This window comes from Pelophylax lessonae (genome assembly GCF_965119305.1).
Source record: "Pelophylax lessonae genome assembly, chromosome: 4".
Classification (NCBI taxonomy): domain Eukaryota; kingdom Metazoa; phylum Chordata; class Amphibia; order Anura; family Ranidae; genus Pelophylax; species Pelophylax lessonae.
Window position 1 is genome coordinate 223694407 of NC_138771.1, and position 21502 is coordinate 223715908.

Here is a 21502-nt window from a genome sequence, read left to right on the forward strand (position 1 = left end):
AATGGACTCCCAGGATAACAAATTCCCGCAGACCTGGTGGGGGCTTTGGGTACACCTGAATCCTCTTCCATGGCCTCCATATCTGCTGCTCTTGCGACTTTGGCGTCCCAGGTGAATCTGTTGATGTCGGAACGCTCCTCCAAAAAACGGCCTGTGCCCTACCAGTCCTCTGACTCTGAGCCTGAATTGGTTGCCACGGACGATGGTCCCCCTAAGGGGTCCCGGTCCTCCACTTCTGAGGGGGAGATGGTATCTTCCTCCTTGGTAGCGTGGGGACGCGCTACGATGGATGCCCTCATTAGCGCCATAAAAGAAACACTCAGTCTCGACGATGAGCCATCTCAGTCAAGTAAGCGGTCCGCTTTCGGGTTCCGAAGGCCCCAGAAGTCAGGTCAGGCTTTTTCCTCAAAAGTGGATCACACTGTGTCTAGGCTGAATAAGTCCCCCATAATGCCAGTAGAGGATTCCCTGGTTTTCAGGGATCCGGCGGATAGGTGTGTGTGGAAGCACTCACCCGCCACATTTATATAGTGGCGGGTTCCCTGTTAAAGTGTGTGTTTGCCTCGGTGATGGCCTCTCATGCGCTCACGACATGGTGCAAGGGGCTCTGCAGCACTCTGGTGGCGGAGTCGGCCTCTCCGACTGCCCTTGCCATGGTGGATCAGCTCATCCAAACTTTGATGTTCTTGTGTGACGCGGCCTTGGACGAGGCTCCGTTGGTCGCCCGGTTGTCGGTGGTGGGGATCGCGATCCGCCGCAATACCTGATTAAAGAGCTGGTCGGCTGACCACGCGTCCAAAAAGACAGTGTCTGAAGTCCCCTATGTGGGGGGTGGTCTTTTTGGGGAAACTCTGGATGAGCTAATTAAGGGGCTGACAGGAGGTAAGAGTACTCTGTTGCCTCAAGTCACTAAGGGTAAGTCCCCCCGCACGTGGAGGGGGCCCTCCTTCAAGACTCAACGTAATTCCTTTCGTGCCTTCCGACCTCCCAGTGGCCACAAGAAACCGTGGACGGATAGGCCAAAAGCCGGTCAGTCTGGCTCGGTGGCCCAGTCCACCTCTTCCTGAAGGGACGCCCTCACTCGTTGTCGGGGTGGGGGGACGTCTGCCTTGCTTTCAGGAACCCTGGTTGTCCGGCATTCAGGACAGGTGGGTTCACAAACTGATTCGTTCAGGGTACAAGATCGAGTTTCGATCTCGCCCCGCAGACAGGTTCTTCCCGTCCAATCTCCAGCTGTCCCCCGATCGTCTCAGAGATCTCATGGGGGCAGTGCAAGATCTGCTTGCCCAAGGAGTCATTGTACCCGTTCCTTCACGGTACAGGTTTCGCAGGTTTTACTCCAACCTGTTCACGGTGCCCAGGAAGGAATGCAAAGTGCATCCGATTCTGGATTTAAAGTCTCTGAACCGCTTTGTGCGGGTGCAGAAGTTCAGGATGGAATCCATCCGGTCGTTGGTGGCATCGTTCAGATCCGGGGAGTTCTTGGCTTCCATCGACTTGAAGGATGCGTATCTACACATCAGTGTTAATTTTGGCAGCAAATTTCAATTTAGTTTTAGTCTTAGTCTTAGGACTAAAATGGCATTTTAGTTTTAGTCCCATTTTAGTCTTCTGCAAGTGTTTTAGTTTTAGTCGTATTTAGTCGACTAAAACTCCAGTATATTTTAGTCGACTAAAACGCCCTACATTTTAGTCAACTAAAACTCATTTTAGTCATCTATAATCAAATGGGTGTAGTTCAATTGTAATTTGTTATGCATTATTTAAGCATTTCTCTACAATTTCCAAACTCATTATATACTACTGCTGGTCCTGGAGTGAAAAATCTAATATGTTATTATTTATGCTTTGAGCATGCACCAGTGTTAATTTTTGGCAGCAAATTTCGATTTAGTTTTAGTTATAGTCTTTTGACTAAAATGCCATTTTAGTTTTAGTCGTATTTTAGTCTTAAGACTAAAATGCCATTTTAGTTTTAGTCGTATTTTAGTCACCTGAATTGTGTTAGTCGACGAAAACGTTTTAGTCGGTTTTAGTCGACGAAATTAACACTGCTACACATCCCTATATTCAAGGGTCATCAGAGATATCTCCGCTTCACGGTGGCCGGGGAGCACTGCCAGTTCGTCTTGCTTCGGCTCCCAGGGTTTTCACCAAGGTGTTGGCTCCGGTTCTAGCTTTGCTGCGTTTACGGGGCATTGCGGTCATCGGTTACCTGGACGACCTGTTGTTAAGTTCGTGCTCCTGTGTGACCTTGGCGAGCAATCTGGCCATGACGGATCAGACACTCCAGGAGTTTTGGTGGACCATCAATTTTCAGAAGTCAGCACTGACTCCCTTAACTCGTCTTCAGTACCTAGGGATAGTCCTGGACTCTGCTCAAGCTCGGGTTTTCCTTCCCGGACAAACTCGCGACTCTGTGGGACGAGATCAGGTCTCTGCGGGACAACGATCTCTCCTCCTTGCGGACCTACATGCAGGTTCTGGGCCTGATGGTTTCGGCCTTCGAAGCAGTTCCGTTTGCTCAATTTCACACCAGGACTCTACAAGCGGAGATCCTGGACAGGTGGGACAGGGCGCCTCAGTCCTTGAGTCATCCGATACGGTCGGATCTACTGTGGTGGCTCCGATCAACGTCCTTGACGCAGGGTCAGACCTTCCGGCCTCTGTTGTGGACGATTCTCACCACAGATGCCAGCCCGTCGGGCTGGGGCGGAGTTCTGGGCGCGCGTTGTGCCCAGGGGACGTAACCGGCGGGGGAGACTTTGCTGCCGATAAACGTCCTTGACCTCCGAGCAATCACTGTCTGTTCGGGTGGTCATCTCTACTTCAGGGGTGTCCGGTCCGGGTACAGATGGCCAATGCCACCGCTGTGGCTTATATCAATCACCAAGGGGGCACCAGGAGTGCCCGGGCAGCCAAGGAAGTGGCCGAGATTCTATCTTGGGCCGAATCGCATGTACCGGAGATCTCGGCTGTTCACATTCCGGGTGTGGACAACTGGCAGGCAGGCTATATGATTTGCCAGACCTTGGACCAAAGGGAATGGTCCCTGCATCCGGAGGTTTTTCGTCTCCTGTGCGCCCAGTGGGGGACCCCGGAAGTGGATCTGTTTGCGTCCCGTCTCAACAAAAAGGTGGAAAGATTCGTGGCCAGGACTCGCGATCTGCTGGCGGATGCAGCGGATGCCTTGGTGGTGCCTTGGCATCGCTATCTGCTGATGTATGCCTTTTCTCCGATTCAACTATTGTCCAGTTTCCTCCACAGGTTGGCGTCGGAACGAATGTCAGTCATTCTAGTGGCCCTGGAATGGCCTTGATGGTCCTGGTACGCAGACATCGTTCAGATGTTCGTTGAACCTCCCTGGCGGCTTCTGCTGCGAGACGATCTGCTGTCTCAAGGACCAATCTTTCATCCTGCTTTACAGTCTCTGGCTTTAACGGCATGGCTGTTGAAAGCCAGGTCTTGAGGGATAGAGGTCTTCCACAGGCGGTCATCTCCACCTTGTTAAAGACTCGTAAAGCAACTTAAAGGAAGATTTATCACCGCACCTGGAAAGCGTATATCGCTTGGTGCGAATCGTATGGTTTATATCCTCGCTCCTTCTCGGTGGCGAAGGTCTTGGCATTCCTGCAGAAGGGCGTGGATCAGCGTCTGGCACTGACTATGGTCAAGGGTCAGTTGTCGGCCTTGGTCATCTTTTTTCAATGACCTTTGGTGTTGCATTCCTTGGTCCGCACCTTCATTCATGTGGTGCGGCATTTGGCTCCCCCGAGGAGAGCTCCCTTGCCTCCCTGGGATCTGGATTTGGTTTTGTCTGTGTTACAACAACCTCCCTTCAAGAACATCAGAGAGATTCCTCTGTCTGTGTTGTCCCAAAAAGTTGCCTTTCTGGTGGCCATCAGGTCGGCTCGCAGAGTGTCTGAGTTGGCGGCCTTGTCCTGCCGCTCCCCTTATCTGGTACTTCATAGATATAAGGTGGTTCTGAGACCGAATCAGTCTTTTCTTCCCAAGGTGGTTTCTTCGCTCCACCTCAATGAAGATATCGTGTTGCCTTCGCTGTGTGCGCGGCCTAAGCATCCTAAGGAATTTGCCTTGCATTCCCTGGATGTGGGCCGGGCGGTCAAGGTTTACCTGTCCACCACGGAGTCTGTTCGACAGTCTTATTCTCTATTTGTTCTTCCTGAGGGACCTCGGAAGGGATCGGCCGCCTCCGCGGTGACCATTTCTAAGTGGATCAGTCAGACGATTGTTCGGGCCTATTCCATTAAGGGTCGGATTCCTCCTTTTCCGGTAAAGACCCATTCTACTCAAGCCGTTAGCGCCTCTTGGGCTTTTCGCCATCAGGCTTCTGTGGCTCAGGTGTGCTAGGCGGAGACTTGGTCGTCCCTGCACACTTTCACAAAGTTCTACAAACTTGATGTTTTGGCATCTTCGGATGCTTCCTTTGGCCGCAAAGTTTTGAGTGCGACAGTTGTTTAAGGGGAGATTATTTTTACTGTCCCTCCTTCTTGGGGTGTTTTTTGTTGTTTTCTGGGTTTGTTCCAGTTTTTTCCTGTGGGCTCAGGTTGTTCCTGGCCCGGCTGTTTGCGTTACCTTCTAGGTTGGTTGCGTTGATTTCCCACCCCTCATACCTGCACTGCTTTGGGACGTCCCATTAGTGAAGGCTAATACCATCGGGAGGCGACTGTCAGAGGACTTAAGAGAAAATAGAATTTTTGTAAGAACTTACCGTAAAAATTATTTTCTCTGAATTCTCTGACAGTCCCCGCCCTTCTGGTTTTATGGATCTGGGGGTTGTCGCCTTCCGGTACTGCTTGCTACAAACTGAGGTAATATCAGATTGGGTTCAGGATAATGGCCTCCTAATGGTGTGCCGAGGTATAAAAGTTTTTCGTATTAACCTGATAATCAATTATGTGCCTAGCCTTGCTCCTGCAGAGGGCGCCATTACCCATTAGTGAAGGCTAATACCATCGGGCGGCGACTGTCAGAGGACTCAGAGAAAATAATTTTACGGTAAGTTCTTACAAAAATTCTATTTTCTCTTACGTTCTCCGACAGTCGCCGCCCATTCACACAGTCTTCACTAATGGGGTATTGCTTCCTCTCCACAGGAGTTTCGAGGCATAAGACTTGTAAAAGAACAATTTATCTACATAGTCACAACCATGGGGGCTGTCCTTCTAGTCCAATACCCCCCTGCAATAGCCATCCCAATTCAGTTTTTCTTCTGCCTAGCTTAGGAGTGGATAGGCTTCCCTGTGCTGAGGCTACAGTCTCAGCCTTCCTCTTTTTCTTTTATGATTTATTTTCTGAAAATGTCATTTTTCTTTACTTTGCTAGCTGTTTATTTTATCAGCACTAGTTAGTTGGATCTTCGGATGAAGACGGCGTTTGCGGAGCTGGGAATCGGACTGACCGTCCTGGTTCCCCAGGACAGAGGGTCAGATGGAATCCCAGCCCGCTATCCAGCATTTCTCAGGCTATGTGTTCGCCCTGGCCTCGCAAATGACCCATCCCTGTCCATCAGGGATGCAGCCATGTGAGGTTGCTACCTCACTGGACACAACATAGGTTCGTCCATGCACTACTAGTGTCCTACGTTTCTGGCTGGCGGCACTCCCCTGCCATCTGAGGGTGGGCGGTTTCCCGCTTGATATGAGGCACCCCACGCCATCGGGTACAGGTAAGTACATTCTGTGTGGGGCCTCTGTCTGGGGTCTACTGTCCTGTGTGTCTGTGGTGTCCCCTGTCTCTGTGCGTTTTGGGCTCCCTGTTCCCGGTCTCTGCGGTTGTTTTTATTCTCTCCTGAGGTCACTTTAGGGTGCTTGGAGGTGCAGACACATGCGGCGACCGCTGCGGGGTTAAAAACCGCCGGTCTGCCATTTTAAGTGTGGGCAGCATGTCTGGCTTCATTATGGGTGTTTATGCAGCATGCTATGTAGTGATTTTGGCGCCTTGCGGCGCAGTCTTGCGTGTGGCAAACGATCGTTCCGAGCACATGTCGGCGGCCATCTTGCCGAAGCCTCCCATTAGTTTCAATAGGCATCCATTTTCCCTTGGTCTGCAGCCTCAGTTCAGCCTCCAGCGGTGACATCACTTCCTTCTTACAGAGCCGACCGAAGGAGCTGGTAACACACTGTGGGGTTCTGTCCTGCTGTTGCTTTCCTGTCCTATTTTGTGCAATCTTCCTGGTCAGTTTTGTTCCTGCGGGGGGTCTGTGTTTCACAGTCTCTATAGCGGTGCGCTGCGGGGTCCGCAGCGCTCTTAAAGGGCCAGTTTTATAAAACTTTTTATTTCTGTTATGGAATCCCAGGACAGCAAATTCCCTCCAGCTTTGGTGGGGGATTCAGGGTCCTCTGAATCCTCTAACCAGACTAATTTGGCGGCTGTTGTGGCAACTTTGGTGGCAAAAATGGATGTGCTGATGTCTGAACGTGCTGCTAGGAAAAGGCCTAGGATTTCCTTTTCTTCTGATTCTGAGTGTGACATGGTTGCTGTAGGTAGCGTGGCCCTTTCCGGGTCTCGCTCTTCTCAGGACCCGCAAAAGTCTGAGGGGGAGGTGGAGGTCACAGGGGTGGATGACTCCCCCCCTGGGTCACCCGAGGAATGCGCAACTATGGATGAGTTGATCCTAGCAGTAAAGGAAAAATTACTTTGTGGTGCCTAAGAAGTTTCAACTTCTCTACCCTTTTGCGGCCACTACGGCTGCACGCTGGTGTGTGCCTCCTCAAGTGGATCACACGGTGGCCAGATTGAACAAAGCTACCTTGGTCCCCACGAGGACTCCCCGGTGTTTAGGGACCCTACTGATAAGAGGCTGGAATCTCTCGCCCGACATTCCTACATGGTGGCGGGTTCCATGCTCAAGCCTATTTTTGCCTCTCTAATGGTGGCTCAGGCTGTGGCGGATTGGACCAAGGTGCTCAAACGCACCCTCGTGTCTGACTCTGCCCCTCCCACTACAGTGGAGATGGTGGATCAGATTTATGGAGGGGTCATGTATTTGTGCGATGCGGCTCTAAATGAGGCCCCTTTGGCAGTGCGCCTGTCCAGCGTCGCAGTGATTAACCGTCGCTTAATCTGGTTAAAGAGCTGGTCGGCTGACCAGAAATCCAGGAAGACGGTGGCTGACATTCCCTATGCGGGGTCTTGCTTTTTTGGGGAATCCCTGGATGAATTGGTTAAGGGAGTCACTGGGGGCAAGAGCACTCTGCTGCCCCAGAACTCTAAGGGGAAATTTTTCCACGGTAAGCGGGCCCCCTCCTTTAAACCTAATCAAGGATCCTTTCGTGCCTTCAAGGCGCAGAACAAGGGTAAACCCTTCAAGGGCCAAGGTGGCCAGAAAAAGCCCTGGTTCGGCAAACAAAAATCTGACCAGGCTGGGACGGCGGCTCAGTCCGCCTCTGCCTGAAGGGATGCCCTCACCCGTTTCAGGGGTGGGGGGACGTTTGCGTGGTTTCCTCCAACCTTGACTGCTTTGAATCACGGACAGGTGGGTTCAGGAAATCATTCGGTCAGGGTACAAGATCTAATTTCTTTCACGGTCGGCGAACAGATTCTTTCCCTCAAATCTTCATTTGACCCAAGGGCGGTTACAGGACCTACATCAGGCGGTGCAGGATCTGCTCGCCCAGGGGGTTGACGTCCCGGTGCCTCATCGGGACAGGTTTCGGGGTTTTTATTTGAATCTGTTCACTGTGCCCAGAAAGGAGGGTAAAGTGCGTCCGATTCTGGACTTAAAAGCGCTAAACCGCTTCATGCGCGTTCGAAAATTCCGTCTGGAATCACTCCGCTCGGTGGTGGCCTCCCTGAATTCGGGAGAGTTCCTGGCCTCTATAGACCTAAATGATGCGTATCTTCTACACATCCCCATTTTTGAGGGTCATCAGAGATTCGCTATCGCGGAGGATCATTACCAGTTTGTGGCGTTACCTTTCGGTCTCGCTTCGGCTCCAAGGGTCTTTACGAAAGTGTTAGCGCCTGTTCTGGGCCTGTTGCGGGCACAGGGCATTGCGGTCTTGGGATATCTGGACGATCTCCTGTTAAGATCCAGTGCCAGTCAGAGCATGCTGCGCGATCTGTCCACTACGGTCCAGATGCTTCAGGAGTTCGGTTGGACAATCAACGTTCAGAAGTCGACCTTGTCGCCTTCGGTTCGTCTCCCGTATCTGGGGATGGTTCTGGACTCTGCTCAAGCAAAGGTGTTCTTACCGGAGGACAAGCTCCGGACCCTACAGAACGAGGTCAGGTCCCTCGGGGACAACAAATCCTCATCACTCCGGACCTGTATGTGGTCCATGGGGTTGATGATATCTGCCTTCGAGTCGATACCATTTGCACAGTTTCACACGCGATCTCTCCAAGCGGAGATCCTGGTCAGGTGGGACAGACTACCTCAGTCCTTGGACCTGCGAGTGTCTCTGAGCCACCAAACCAGAATGGATCTGTTGTGATGGCTTCAGTCCCCGGCGGTGTCGGACGGAAAATCCTTCTGGCCAATTCTGTAGACGGTCTTAACCACGGATGCCAGCCTGTCGGGCTGGGGTGGCGTTCTGGGCAACCTGTCTGCCCAGGGCACTTGGTCGGAGGAGGAATCCTCCCTCCCGATAAACATTCTGGAATTGAGAGCGATCAGGCTGTGCTTGATCCATTGGTCGGATCGTCTTCAGGGCCGCACTGTCAACCACCAAGGGGGCACCAGGAGTGCCTGGGCAGCCCAGGAAGTGAGCAGTATTCTGTCTTGGGCCGAGACTCATGTCCCGGCAATATCGGCAGTGCACATTCCGGGTGTGGAGAATTGGCAGGCAGATTATCTGAGCCGCCAGACCCTGGACCAGGGGGAATGGTCCCTGCACCCGGAGGTATTTCAAATGCTGTGCGCGAAGTGGGGATCCCCGGATGGGGATCTGTTCGCGTCTCGGCTAAACCACAAGGTGGAAAGGTTCGTGGCAAGAACGCGCGATCCTCTGGCAGACGCCTCGGACGCGTTGGTGGTGCCTTGGCGTCAGTATCGTCTGATTTATGCCTTTCCTCCGATTCAGTTGTTGTCCAGGTTCCTTCGCAGGTTGGCCTCGGAGCAATCACTGGTGATTCTGGTAGCACCGGACTGGCCTCGCCGGTCCTGGTACGCGGACATCGTTCACCTGGCCATAGAGCCTCTGTGGCAGCTGCCAATGCGGGAAGATCTACTGTCTCAGGGACCGATCTTCCATCCTGCTTTACAGTCGCTGGCTTTAACGGCATGGCTGTTGAGAGCCAGGTCCTGAGAGACAGGGGTCTCTGCTCAGAGGTTATTCCTACTTTGATCAAGGCTAGAACAGCCTCTTCTGGTAAGATTTATTACCGTACATGGAAAGCTTATTTTGCTTGGTGTAAGTCCAGGGGTTTTTCTCCTCGTTCATACTCGGTGGCGAGAGTGTTAGCGTTCCTACAGTCTGGTGTGGACAAGTGCCTTGCGTTGGCCACGATTAAGGGCCAGGTATCTGCACTGGCTGTTCTTTTCCAGCGCCCTGTGGCGTCTCATTCCTTGATTCGCACCTTTATCCAAGGTGTGCGTTATTTGGCTCCTCCCAGAAGGGAGCCCTTACCTCCATGGGACTTGAACTTGGTTCTGTCCGTGTTGCAGCGTTCCCCGTTTGAAAACATCAGGGAACTTTCATTACCTATGCTATCTAAGAAGGTTGCATTCCTGGTAGTGATCACTTCTGCTCACAGAGTGTCGGAGTTGGCGGCGTTATCCTGCCGTTCCCCTTACCTGGTAGTTCATAGGGATAAGGTGGTCTTGCGACCTAATGCGTCCTTTCTGCCGAAGTGGTGGATTTTCACCTCAATGAGGACATTGTTTTACCTTCGCTTTGTGCGAACCCTAAGCATCCAAAGGAGGTTGCCTTGCATTCTTTGGATGTTGTCAGGGCGATCAGGGTTTACCTGTCGTCGACGGAATCCTTTCGGAAGTCGGATTCTCTCTTTGTACTTCCTGAGGGTCCTCGGAAGGGTACGGCTGCGTCTGCGGCAACCATTGCCAAATGGATCAGACAGACCATTGTCCAGGCCTATTTGTTGCGGGAATGGGTTCCTCCCTTCCCTGTCAAGGCGCACTCTACCAGGTCGGTGAGTGCGTCCTGGGCCTTCCGGCATCAGGCCTCGGTGGCCCAGGTGTGCAAGACTGCGACTTGGTCGTCGGTGCACACCTTTTCCAAATTCTATAAAATTGATGTTCTGGCGTCGGCTGATGCCTCCTTTGGCCGCAAAGTTCTCTGTGCCGCAGTGCCATAGGGAACCCTGGTTTTGTACGGGTCCCTGGCTGTTGGGATTGTTTTTCCCCTTGGGTTATTTGTTTTCCTGGGTTGTTGCTCATGTTGAGCCCTTTTTTGTTACCCAGAAGGTTACCTTTCTGTGCATGTAAGGTTCCTTTCTCTGATGTGGGTACTGCGTTGCTTTTCTGGCGGTTGCGTTGCCCACCCCTCATGTCTACACTGCTTTGGGACGTCCCCATTAGTGAAGACTGTGTGAATCGGCGGCGACTGTCGGAGGACGTAAGAGAAAACTGAATTTTTGTAAAATCTTACCGTAAAATTCCTTTCTCTGAGTCCTCCAACAGTCGCCGCCCCCGCCCCTCTTTTGGGGGTTTTTTATACACTATCACTGCTTGCGACCAAACTGAATTGGGATGGCTATTGCAGGGGGGTATTGGACTAGGACAAGTCTTATGCCTAGCAACTCCTGTGGAGAGGAAGCAATACCCCATTAGTGAAGACTGTGTGAATGGGCGGCGACTGTCGGAGGACTCAGAGAAAGGAATTTTACGGTAAGATTTTACAAAAATTAAGTTTTTTCTGGAGCTTTCTCTGCTTGTCCTGTTTCTTAACCACTTCCGAACCGCCTGCCGCATATAAACTGTGGCAGGGCAGCCCGGTTGCGCAAAATCACGTACATGTACGTGATTTTGTGCATGAGATTTTGGGGGCGTGTGCGATGGCTGCCGGGACCCGCCGGAATGACAGAACGGCGGTCTGCCTGTTTAAACAAGGCAGACCGTTGTTCTGTCAGGGAGGAAAAGAGAGATCTTATGTTTAAGCTAAGCACAGATCTCTCTATTCCCCTAGTGTAGGGATATGTAAACTGTGGCCCTCCAGTTGTTGCAAAACTACAAATCCCATCATGCCTCTGCCTCTGGGTGTCATGCTTGTGGCTTTTAGAGTCTTGCTATGCCTCATGGGACTTCAACATCTGGAGGGGCACAGTTTGCATATCCCTGCTCTAGTGCATTCACTTCTCCCACAAATAGAAAGCACTCTCTAGGAGCACACGTAACCCCTTAATTGCCCGTGGTGTTAACCCCTTCCCTGCCAGTGTCATTTATACAGTAACAGTGCATATTTTTTTGCTCTGATCACTGTATTGGTGTCACTGGTCCCCAAAAAAGTGTCACTTAGTGTCAGAATTGTCCGTCGCAATGTCGCAGTCCCACCAAAAATCGCTGATCGCCGCCATTACTAGTAAAAACGATAAAAAGAATACAAGTCCATAAATGTATCCCATAGTTTGTAGAGGCTATAACTTTTGCACAAACCAATCAATATACACTTATTAGAATTTTTTTATGAAAATTGCTGAAAACATTTGTTTTTGTTTTTACTTGGTATGTTTTATAGCAGGAAGTAAAAAAAGTTTTTTTTTTTTTTTTTCAAAATTGTGGTCCTTTTTTTTTATAGCACAAATAAGTCAATTTTATTTGGGTACAGCATTACATGATTGCGCACTTGTCAGTTAAAACAAAGCAGTGGCGTATTGTAAAAATAGCCTGGTCATTAAAGGGGTAAAACCTTCCTGGGCTGAAGTGGTTAAATTAAGTAATGTGAGGTACATTCACAGATACCAGTTAAAACCCAGCTAATTTTACTGTGTAACACTATTAATCAACATGTTTTAAACCAGGATTACACTTTTGTGTTGTAGTAATGCACATGTTACTACAACACACTGTGCCACACTATGCACGTGTTAGTGTGTTGAGGTGCGTTGAAGTTAACATGTTATTTGCAATACCTTGATATGATTCTGGCCTTAGATTCTGCTTTCATTCTTTTGTTTTTATATTCCTGTATGTGCCTGAATTGGATGAATGACTCTGTTCTATCCAAGACACAATGACAAATACATTTTGCCGTTTTATTAGAAATGCTGTGCTGCAAATTTTAGGTTGATTTACTGAAGACAAATAAACTGTTCACTCTGCAAGGGAAGTTTCATTTTGCAAAATAATTTTCTCCAGAGCTCAGTAAATGAGGTAAAGCTTTGCTGACTTTTATCATCATGTGCAAAAAAGAAAATGCTGTTTTTTTATTTTCCTTGCACATTACTGGGTATTCTTTGCAGAATGTAATTTCACAATTCTCACTAAACCTTGGGGGTGAAAAAATCCCTGTATGCTGTTTGGCTTTAATAAATCAACCCTAATCTGTATGGGAAGTTGTGATCTCAGAATTTATCTGCAGTGCCACCTGCTGGTAAAATCCAGAAACAAACCAAAGCGGGTGATTTTAATGTTGTTATATATGGCTAAAGTAGCCATAGCTAGACTAATAAAATATAGATTATGATTGGGTACTATACTAGTACTGTTTTTTAGTGTACTTAAGAATCACTTACAGCGTGAAGAAATTCCACTGCCGTCATGCAGGGATTTTACCATAATGTGCAAAATGCATAGCTTAGTTGCACTATATGGCATTTGCCAAATGTCTCTCTATGTTTTGTAGCCGCCATCATCTTGATTGGCTGACCCTGGATAATAATTTATCCTAGCACTTGGCGGATGCTGGGATTGTGCACTAAGCTGCTCATGCACAGCGTAATGTCGGTTTAAAAAAAAACATTGCATGTAGTCAGATAAATGCTTTTTTGCAGAAGAGAGACACAAATATGGGCAATAAAAGTCTACCCGCCTGCAGTGTTTTGTTCCACTTAAAAAAAAAAACAAAAAAAACTATAAGTATTGAATAAGGATTGCGTATCCACAACTGAATTCCCTGTATTTTGGACCTTAATATGTTGCTATTAACATTCAAGGGGTTGCCTGATCCAGTGGTCTGGGACCTGCATAGATAACTCATTTAAAGTGTTAGGATTTGTACTATTCATTGAAAGGTCTGCCAGTGGTGCACTATAGACACTACTGTATGTGAATTGCTCAGAACATCAGATGAGAGTGACTAGCAGATAAGGAAATTTAGAGTTATTTTTTATAATATCACCCTGACTTGTTTATACTGTGTTATTCTTGTCTGAGATTTCATAAATTAGGTATTACAGATTATATCATTCTAGATTACACTGTTGAGTGTTCTTTTTATGCATTTTTTTCTTTTGCAGTATTTTGGAAGCTTGTTGGTAATTTTCTGCATTGAGTTAGCATGTGGAGTCTGGACATATGAGCAGGAAGTCACGGTATGTAGTACAACTAAGAGCATACAAGAATATACCAGTTCTCATAATGTAAAATGTATTGTTCTAAAATGTTCTAATATGTTAGCTTTTCAACAAGAAAATAACATATTACATTACTATGCCATCAGCTTTGGAGTCAACTCAGCCCCCTGAAGCAATATGTAAAAGCAAGGGCCAAAACAAATTTAAAGCTTTAATAATATATAGTAAATCATACACACATATGCCACACATTATAACAAACTTGTTAATGCAGATGTATCTTCTAGCTATGAAGATGTTACTGTCAGAGAAAGTCTTTATACTTCTCTGAAGCCAAGGCAGCTTATTCTACGTACTGTATAAAGTGCTGTGTTATTTGGCAGAGCTTATACACAAATATAATAATAAATAAAAATACTTCCAAGAGTTAATACAAATGTCATTTCCCAGGAGATGACCAGTGGGATTCTTCTTAATGTTGTGTGTGACTATGAACTTCCCATTCTTGACTTTTGAGACACTGAATACCCTGTGCTATAGATGTAGCCTTTTTCATTGCGCTTTGATGTACTGCTGCACAAACCTCGTGAGAGACATCTGTTGCCCGAAGCAAGGAAAGCTAATCGTGCTGTAGCTGACATTACAGCTCTGGCCAAAGCTTTATTTACAATATAGTGAAACTAGACACACGCTTAAGGCATCATGAATTTGTTTTAATTAAAACATTAAAATAGAAGTCCAACCTAATTGGTAACTTGGATTAAATTGTGCCCATTTCCCCAATTAGTTTATCTAAAGGTCTCACACCAATCACTTGCTACTAGTTTTTTTACAGCTACTGCCATAGCATGTGTATTGACTGCTGCACAAATAGGCTGGATGCATTAGGACGGCATGTGCCAGTGGCATTCAGTATGCTGTCAAACATAGAAAATGAGTTTTATAGCAACAGTGCCAGCATACTTTGCAAGCAACTTTTATATGGTCTTCACACATTATTTTTATAAGTGAAGCATGATATTTGCTAAACATCAATTAACTATGATTTAGGAATGCCAATGAGCATGAAGATTTTATACAGGAGTCCTGTTGTAACAGTTGCATTCTCTGCATTAAGTTAAAAAACGTTCTATTGTCAACTATACCCCCCAGTGCTGCTCTCTCTCTCTCTCTCCTCACTGGACTCACCAGTACCAGGGGAGCAGGTTGTAGGGTCGAGTCATACTGTATCAAAAGACATGCAGAGTTTGGCTCAGGATAGAGCCTGCATGTGTGCCAGCATAGGAAGCAACTTTGTATTGAAGCGCATAGAGAGGAGGAGGAGCTCAGAGCGCCTCCGGGGGTCCCAAGATCAGGGCTGCTTTGTGCAAAACCACTGAACAGAGCAGGTAAGTATGACATGTTTGTTATTTTAAAAAAACTACAAGTTTTACCTTTACAATCACTTGTACAAGGAGAGCTCAATGCTGGAGCTAAGACCCCTGTGGGTCCTTACTTGAAGGCAACTAGAGAGTATATAAAAAGAGGAACAATTCAACAATCTTCTAACATGCAGATCGTAACATTGATAGTTTGATTTTGGAGGATTTAGAGGAAATGGTGATTATACAGGACCTTTAGATGAACCCGATTTATATCTGAGCACCTGTCTTCTTACATTTTGATGTCGTTGGAGAAGAAAAGTTCCAAGATGGATGGTTACTTGGCTATTGTGATTTCAGTAATGCTACAATTGTTTAAGAGCACTCAAAGCCCAGAAGTATTTTTTGGTTAGGATAGGAAAGGATTATAATCGTAGTAAGTCTTTTTTATTGCCATTTGTGACTCTGCTGGGAATGTGCCTCCCCATTCCTATGGTAACCACAGCTAAAGTGAGGACACCTCCATAACAGTGACACAGACCACAAAAAAAACCTAGGACAGAGGTTCTAACCCATCTGCAGTCTACTAAAATGTTTTCTTACTGTCTGGGTGCCTGTCTGAGAAACTTTGCTCACTTTCTATCTCAGTGACTAAACAGGAAGTCATAGAGACAGAGGTTCTCACCCTTTCTTGCTTTTTCCAGAAGTTAAAATAACGCTGGCTAGGGCTATGCCTTAAACAATTTCCAGGCATTTTGATAGACATGCTAAAGTCAGCAAGCTAAAAAATAAACGTATTTGAAAGAAATATTTTTGTTTAATCATACAGTTTACAGTTATTTATGTTTGATTTGCTTCTACTTCAGTGTTATAAGGGAATTTTTGTAACTCATTCTTTCACAGACATCTTACAAGATGAATGGCTTTTATATATGTTTGACCTGCCATGCTGTATAGCTTTAAAATGTACCTATAAACATTTTCATATCAAAATGACATTTCTAGTAGCCAGGCATTTCCAGGAAGCTGGTCATATGGTATTACAGTTAAACCTCACACTTATGAGAATTCCTTCACCTTAGCTTTTAACGTTAGTCTGAAGAAAGATCAGATATGGCAAGCATTTACAAAGCATTTAAAATAGACCTTTCCAAAAAAGAAAAAAAAAAAACAACAAGTGTATATATATATATATATATATATATTTTTTTTTTTTTTTTAATCTGTACTTTTCATTGTTAAAAAGTTGCTGACTAGTCAGAGACCTTGGCCTAGACTGAGATACTTAGCATCAAAAAATAATTGTAACCGCACACTAATAGTGAATTTACCCTTAAAAGAGCATATAATGACCATATAAAGCAGGGGTAATTAATTAAAATTCAAGGAGGTCCGGTTGCTAAAATTTTCTTTGGGCCGAGGTCCGAACCTCAAGTCTGTGCTATGACTCAGAAAGATTGTAGTCACCATATGTCTTATCAAAAAATGAGACATGTACAATTTCCATAGCATTTCAACAATATTTATTTTCAAGTTTCAGTTACGACATTAAACATGTGGACAGTTGGAACTAGGATAGCTTTACATTTGCTCTTGTCTTTGTATGGAATACAAGCAACTATCCTTAACAAAAACAACATGGAAACAAATCAATAACTCTTTTTTAAAACCCATCATTTTTCAAGTAAAATGAAATTGCACCTTCTAACTTAAACAAAGTGTCAATTTGAAATAGTGCACACATTATCCTCAGTTTTATTTTTAATTTTGTTACCGACCACAAACCTTCCCTGTCTAATGAGAAAAATGAGCTTTTGATTGTCCTGCCAGTAGTTTGAATCTTGTAAAATAGTATAGATAGCTACCAGGTAATTGGTTACCATAATCCCGTCATAAATTGAAAGAGAAACCCCCTTAGGTTTGTGGGACTTTAAGGGTAACAGTAAAGGCTCTCATAAGAGACGTTTTAACGTGAAATAATTATAAACTTTTTTATTTTGTAAGGTTGTGGTTGTAACAGACAATCATCATAAACTGTACATGTTTAAGTCATAGACTCGAAAAAAAGCATGAATGATACAATACAGTTGTAGGTACATAGCAGAGTCCAACGCGTTTCAAAATGTTTGTTTTAGTACATAAATCTTCCTCAGGGAGTCTGCATATGTTCCTGAAATACATGGTTAAATGTAAGTTCCAAGAAACAGAATATATATAAACATTTTACAATGAAAAGTTATTTATACATGAAAAAAGTATTATTAGCATCTGCGACCACATGTTGCCCTAAAGAGGTCCTGGAAAGCCTCTTGCTAGTCCAGGATACTCCTAGAGAGGAAACCTACTCCCAGAGATTGAAAGGGAAAAGGGAGAGAGGGGGAAAGGGAAAAAGAGGAAAGGAGAGGGGAAAGGAAGAAAGGGAGGGAAAGGGGGGGAAAAAGAAAAAGAAAAGAAAGGGGGAAGGATGAAAAGACCCCTTGTGTTAAAAAGACATACCTGCAAAACAGTAGAGCCCAAAAGAAGGTTCCCCTTCGGGGGGGTAAAACTCCCATGCGTTGAGAGCTAGAGTCAGGTATAAAGATTTATTCTGTATCTGAAACAGTGAGTATGTTTACAACTGTCAGAGATCCAGGGTTAATGTAAGTATGTATATAAACATTGTTACAGAAGATATTCATGTAAATTCACCTGTTATGATGATTTTCATGTAGACATATAAAGAGGGGAAAAAAAGAAAAACGAAACCAGGAAAAATAGGGAAAAAAGAGAAAAAAGCTGATTTTTCCCAAGGAAATATTATCTTCCGATGTATATATCTCTCAGATTTATTAGAGTGGGATCCTATCAGGGGAAAAGAAAATGTATCTTTTCAGCTTTGGTAGATCAAGATAATGTATATATTATATTAAGTAATGTGATTGTAATAGCTCTTACCTCACTAATTTATTGGAGGGTGTGGGGTATCCCATCAGTTTCCAAGGGTTTTGGGGAAACCTATATCTTCCCAATGGGAATATAAATCCTTGCCTGAAAGGTATAGGACAGGGATAATATGCCTATATAGGTATACATTTTGCATATCTTATTATTACTTAAAAATAGGTATTCCACCTGAGAAGATCATACCGTTCTGATTGAAGCCTGTCGTCACCGTATCCAATGAGGACAGCGGCATATCATCCTATGAAGTATAGGATGTGATCTAAGGTTACTCGTCCTATGAATCCTGATAGTCACATAAGGAGAAAAATAAGATAAAACCCTCTTTTAATAAGTTGCCATCGTAGTTAGAAAAAAAGTTTTTAGTTATATAGGTCTCCTCCAGAGTACTCACTGTTATGTATGGATATCGGAGCGATAGGCGTTCTGTGTTGCATCGGAGAGATAGCTCTCCGTTCTGGCTCTCGGCGTCCCCTTAAGTACCCAAATGTCCAGAGTCTCGTGGTGATTCCCGCGGGAACTTTGTAAATAGTTACGTCATATCCGTCTTTTGCCACCGGAAGTTCCTCGGACTAGCGGTGACATCACATCCGCCCAAATCAAAGGCTCCGACGTGTGTCATTTCCGCCTGAAGTGCCCGGAGATTATTCCGCTGGGCTGGCGGTGACGTAATATCCGCCCTTTTCTCTAATAGACTCCGCTAATATGTCCGCCTAAGTTGTAGCGGTATAGTCATGCGGTGGATACATAGAGGGGGGATAATTTTAATTAAATTTAATTTTTAATTGAAAGTGAAATAAACTTGTGAATGGGATAAATAATACCTATCTATATTATATATAGAGACTGTTAGTGGACACTTGTTTTAAAAAAGGGGAAATCTGTAAAAGATAACGCCCCAGGCACGGGTGATGCGTATATCCCCTGGAAAAAATTGACCAGGGGTTTCAGGATGAGACATATGGAGCATTGCAACCAAATGTTAGCATCCCGGAAACGCTCGTTTCTCCAGATGTTTGAGGGGCCTATTGGTGGTCCCCATAGGAGATGTCTCACCCGTGCCGGGCTCTCATTTGCAGGGGAGCCCCCCGAGGGGAAAGAGAAAAAGGATGATATAAAAGCCATGTTGGTGTCAATTACATGGACAGGGATACAAGTTGGCTGGTAGGCCTACACAATGGGAAGAAAAAGAGCAGAATCTAGAAAGGGGGGGTTATTTCAAAAGGAGGGAAAGGAAAAACCCCTGATGCACAGGAGAAGAGGGGCAGGAGGGGCAAGAATTCCCCAATAGGGGGATCTTAGCACAGAAAAAGACCCAAAACCGGTCTATAGTTGTAAATCCACCCACCCACAGTTAACCTGTGACAAAAGGGAAAAATGTTAATCGCAGAATGCATCACATGTTTAATTTGGACAATTTAAATGTATATCCAATTTAGGATATATTAGTATATTATAATGTTAATGATTTTGTGACCCACTCAGAGATATGATATCTCATAAAATTTGGTATCTTAGTACTATCACATAATCACGATGGGGGGAGGGGGGAAGAGGGGGAGGGTTTGCAATGTAGTGATGGTCCTAGTTTGAATAAGGAGAAGGTATTTGAGATATAAGTGAGAAATTTACCCACATTTATATAAAGTGTGGAGTATATTTCCCAAAGGAAGGGGGACATAGAGAGTAGGGACCCTCAGTCTGTTTTCCCCGAGGAAAATCCCTCTAGAAAAGGCCTATAACTTTCCGCCTCATTTAGGCCAGGGGGGGTGGTTGCCGCAAGCCTAGCAATCCAGCGCATTTCCCGCTGGAGTAGCTGCTTGTTCCAATCACCCCCCCTGGCCGGTATATGTACCCTTTCAAGGGCATAAAAGGTTACCTTGGGGGTCCTGTATTTGTGTGTAATTGCCATATGCCTACCGAGTGGTAGATAGAGGTCTCCAATATTGAGACTCTGCATATGCTTATTGATGCGTTTTCCTAGTTCTTGCTTGGTCTTCCCGACATAGAAGGCCTTACATTCGCAGCGCATCAAATACACGACCCCCTTAGTTTTACAATTTACAAAATGTTTGGGTTGAAAAATTTCACCATTGGGCAGTGTGGTTGTTTTGCATCTGACTATCACTTTGCATTGATCACATCTACCACAGGGGAATGTGCCTTTTTGTTGACATGGGTCCTCTCTATTAGGGCCTTTATACTCACTTTGTACTAAAGTATCTTTTATAGAGGTAGCTCTTCTGTATGTGATAGCTGGGGCTGGTGTCACTATATGTTGGAGGATAGGATCCTCCCTGAGTATAGCCCAGTGTTTTTTTAGAATTCCATAAATATTCTCATGTTCAGTTGAGTAATTTAAAATTATTCTTGGTGGATTCCTAGAGGGTGCTTCTTCCTGTTTCTGAGGTTTAAACAGTAAGTCCTGTCTTTTTAGGATTTGTACTTTGTTGTAATTTTTCCTGAGACATGATCTGGAATATCCCCTTTCTAAGAGTCTCTGTGTCAATTTATTTGCCTTTTCTTTGAAGTCTTTCTCAGAAGAACAATTTCTTTTAATTCTTAAATATTGTGAGTATGGAATAGATCTCTTAAGGGGTTGGGGATGAAAACTTTCTGCATGAAGCAGTGTATTGCCAGCTGTGGCTTTTCTGAATAAAGTGGTTGATAGCTGACCATCATCCTCTTTGATGATGGTAATATCAAGGAAGTCCACAGATTTAAAGTCATATTTCATAGTGAAAAATAAGTTCATATTATTCTCATTCAGTTTAGTAAGGCACTCTTTAAGTAAATCCACCGGGCCATCCCATACCATGAAGATGTCGTCGATGTATCTCTGCCACAAAAGAAAGTGGCAAGAGTACATCGACAAGTCTTCATTGGTAATAATTTTGTGCTCCCACTCCCCCAGGTACAGGTTCGCGTAGGATGGGGCACAGCAAGTCCCCATTGCTACTCCCTGTACCTGGAGGTAGTGGGAGCCTTGAAAAGAGAACACATTGTGTTCTAAGATAAATTTCAACAAATCCACAATAAATTTATTGTAATTTGGTTCTTGTTGTCCCCTTTGTAGCAGAATATTTTTGATGGCCAAAAGGCCTTTATCGTGTGGTATAGAATTATAGAGACATTCTGCATCTATGGTTACTAGAATAGCGTTTAACGGAATGGTGACATTTTCTATAATTTGAAGCATATGAATAGTATCTTTAGTGTAAGATGTTAAACCAATTACATGGGGTTTGAGGTGGGCGTCCACAACACGGCTGGCAGTTTCTGTTATACTACCGTTACCCGATATTATGGGGCGGCCGGGTGGATCTCTCAGGTTTTTATGGACTTTAGGTAAACAGTAAAATGTGGGAGTACGTGGATGTAATATCCTCATGTACTCCCATATCTCTGTAGTAATGGTGCCAGTAGTTCTGGCTTCATCAATGATAGCATAGTATTCGTTATTAAATTGTTGGACTATAGAGGCAGAAATTTTTTGATAACACGTTGTGTTGTTTAGAAGTTTGTAACACATCTTTTCATAATCCACATTGTTCATTAGAACAATGTTCCCCCCCTTATCACTTGGTTTTAAAGTGATGTTATTATCTTTTTGGAGGGTTTTAAGGGCTTTACGTTGGTTTGGGAGGAGGTTATCTATAGTAGGGTTGACGTTTAGTTTGTTGATATCTTTTGAGACTTGTCTCACAAACAAAGCTATTGTGGGATTTTGATTTAATTGAGGAAATTTTGGAGATTTTTTCTTA

At 45.2% G+C, this 21502-nt stretch overlaps 1 protein-coding gene across 3 annotated transcripts in view; it reads left to right on the plus strand.

Moving 5' to 3' along the window:
* The window catches only part of TSPAN12 (tetraspanin 12), a 314722-nt gene that overhangs the window by 205334 nt on the left and 87886 nt on the right, over window positions 1-21502 (plus strand). For 2 of the 3 annotated variants that reach the window (XM_082255661.1, XM_082255659.1), the window contains exon 5: window positions 13381-13455. The exons of the other annotated variant lie outside the window; for it this stretch is intronic. In XM_082255661.1, coding sequence (XP_082111787.1) covers window positions 13381-13455 — 75 coding nt within the window. The remainder of the gene's footprint in view (window positions 1-13380; window positions 13456-21502) is intronic. 3 annotated transcript variants of the gene reach the window in all.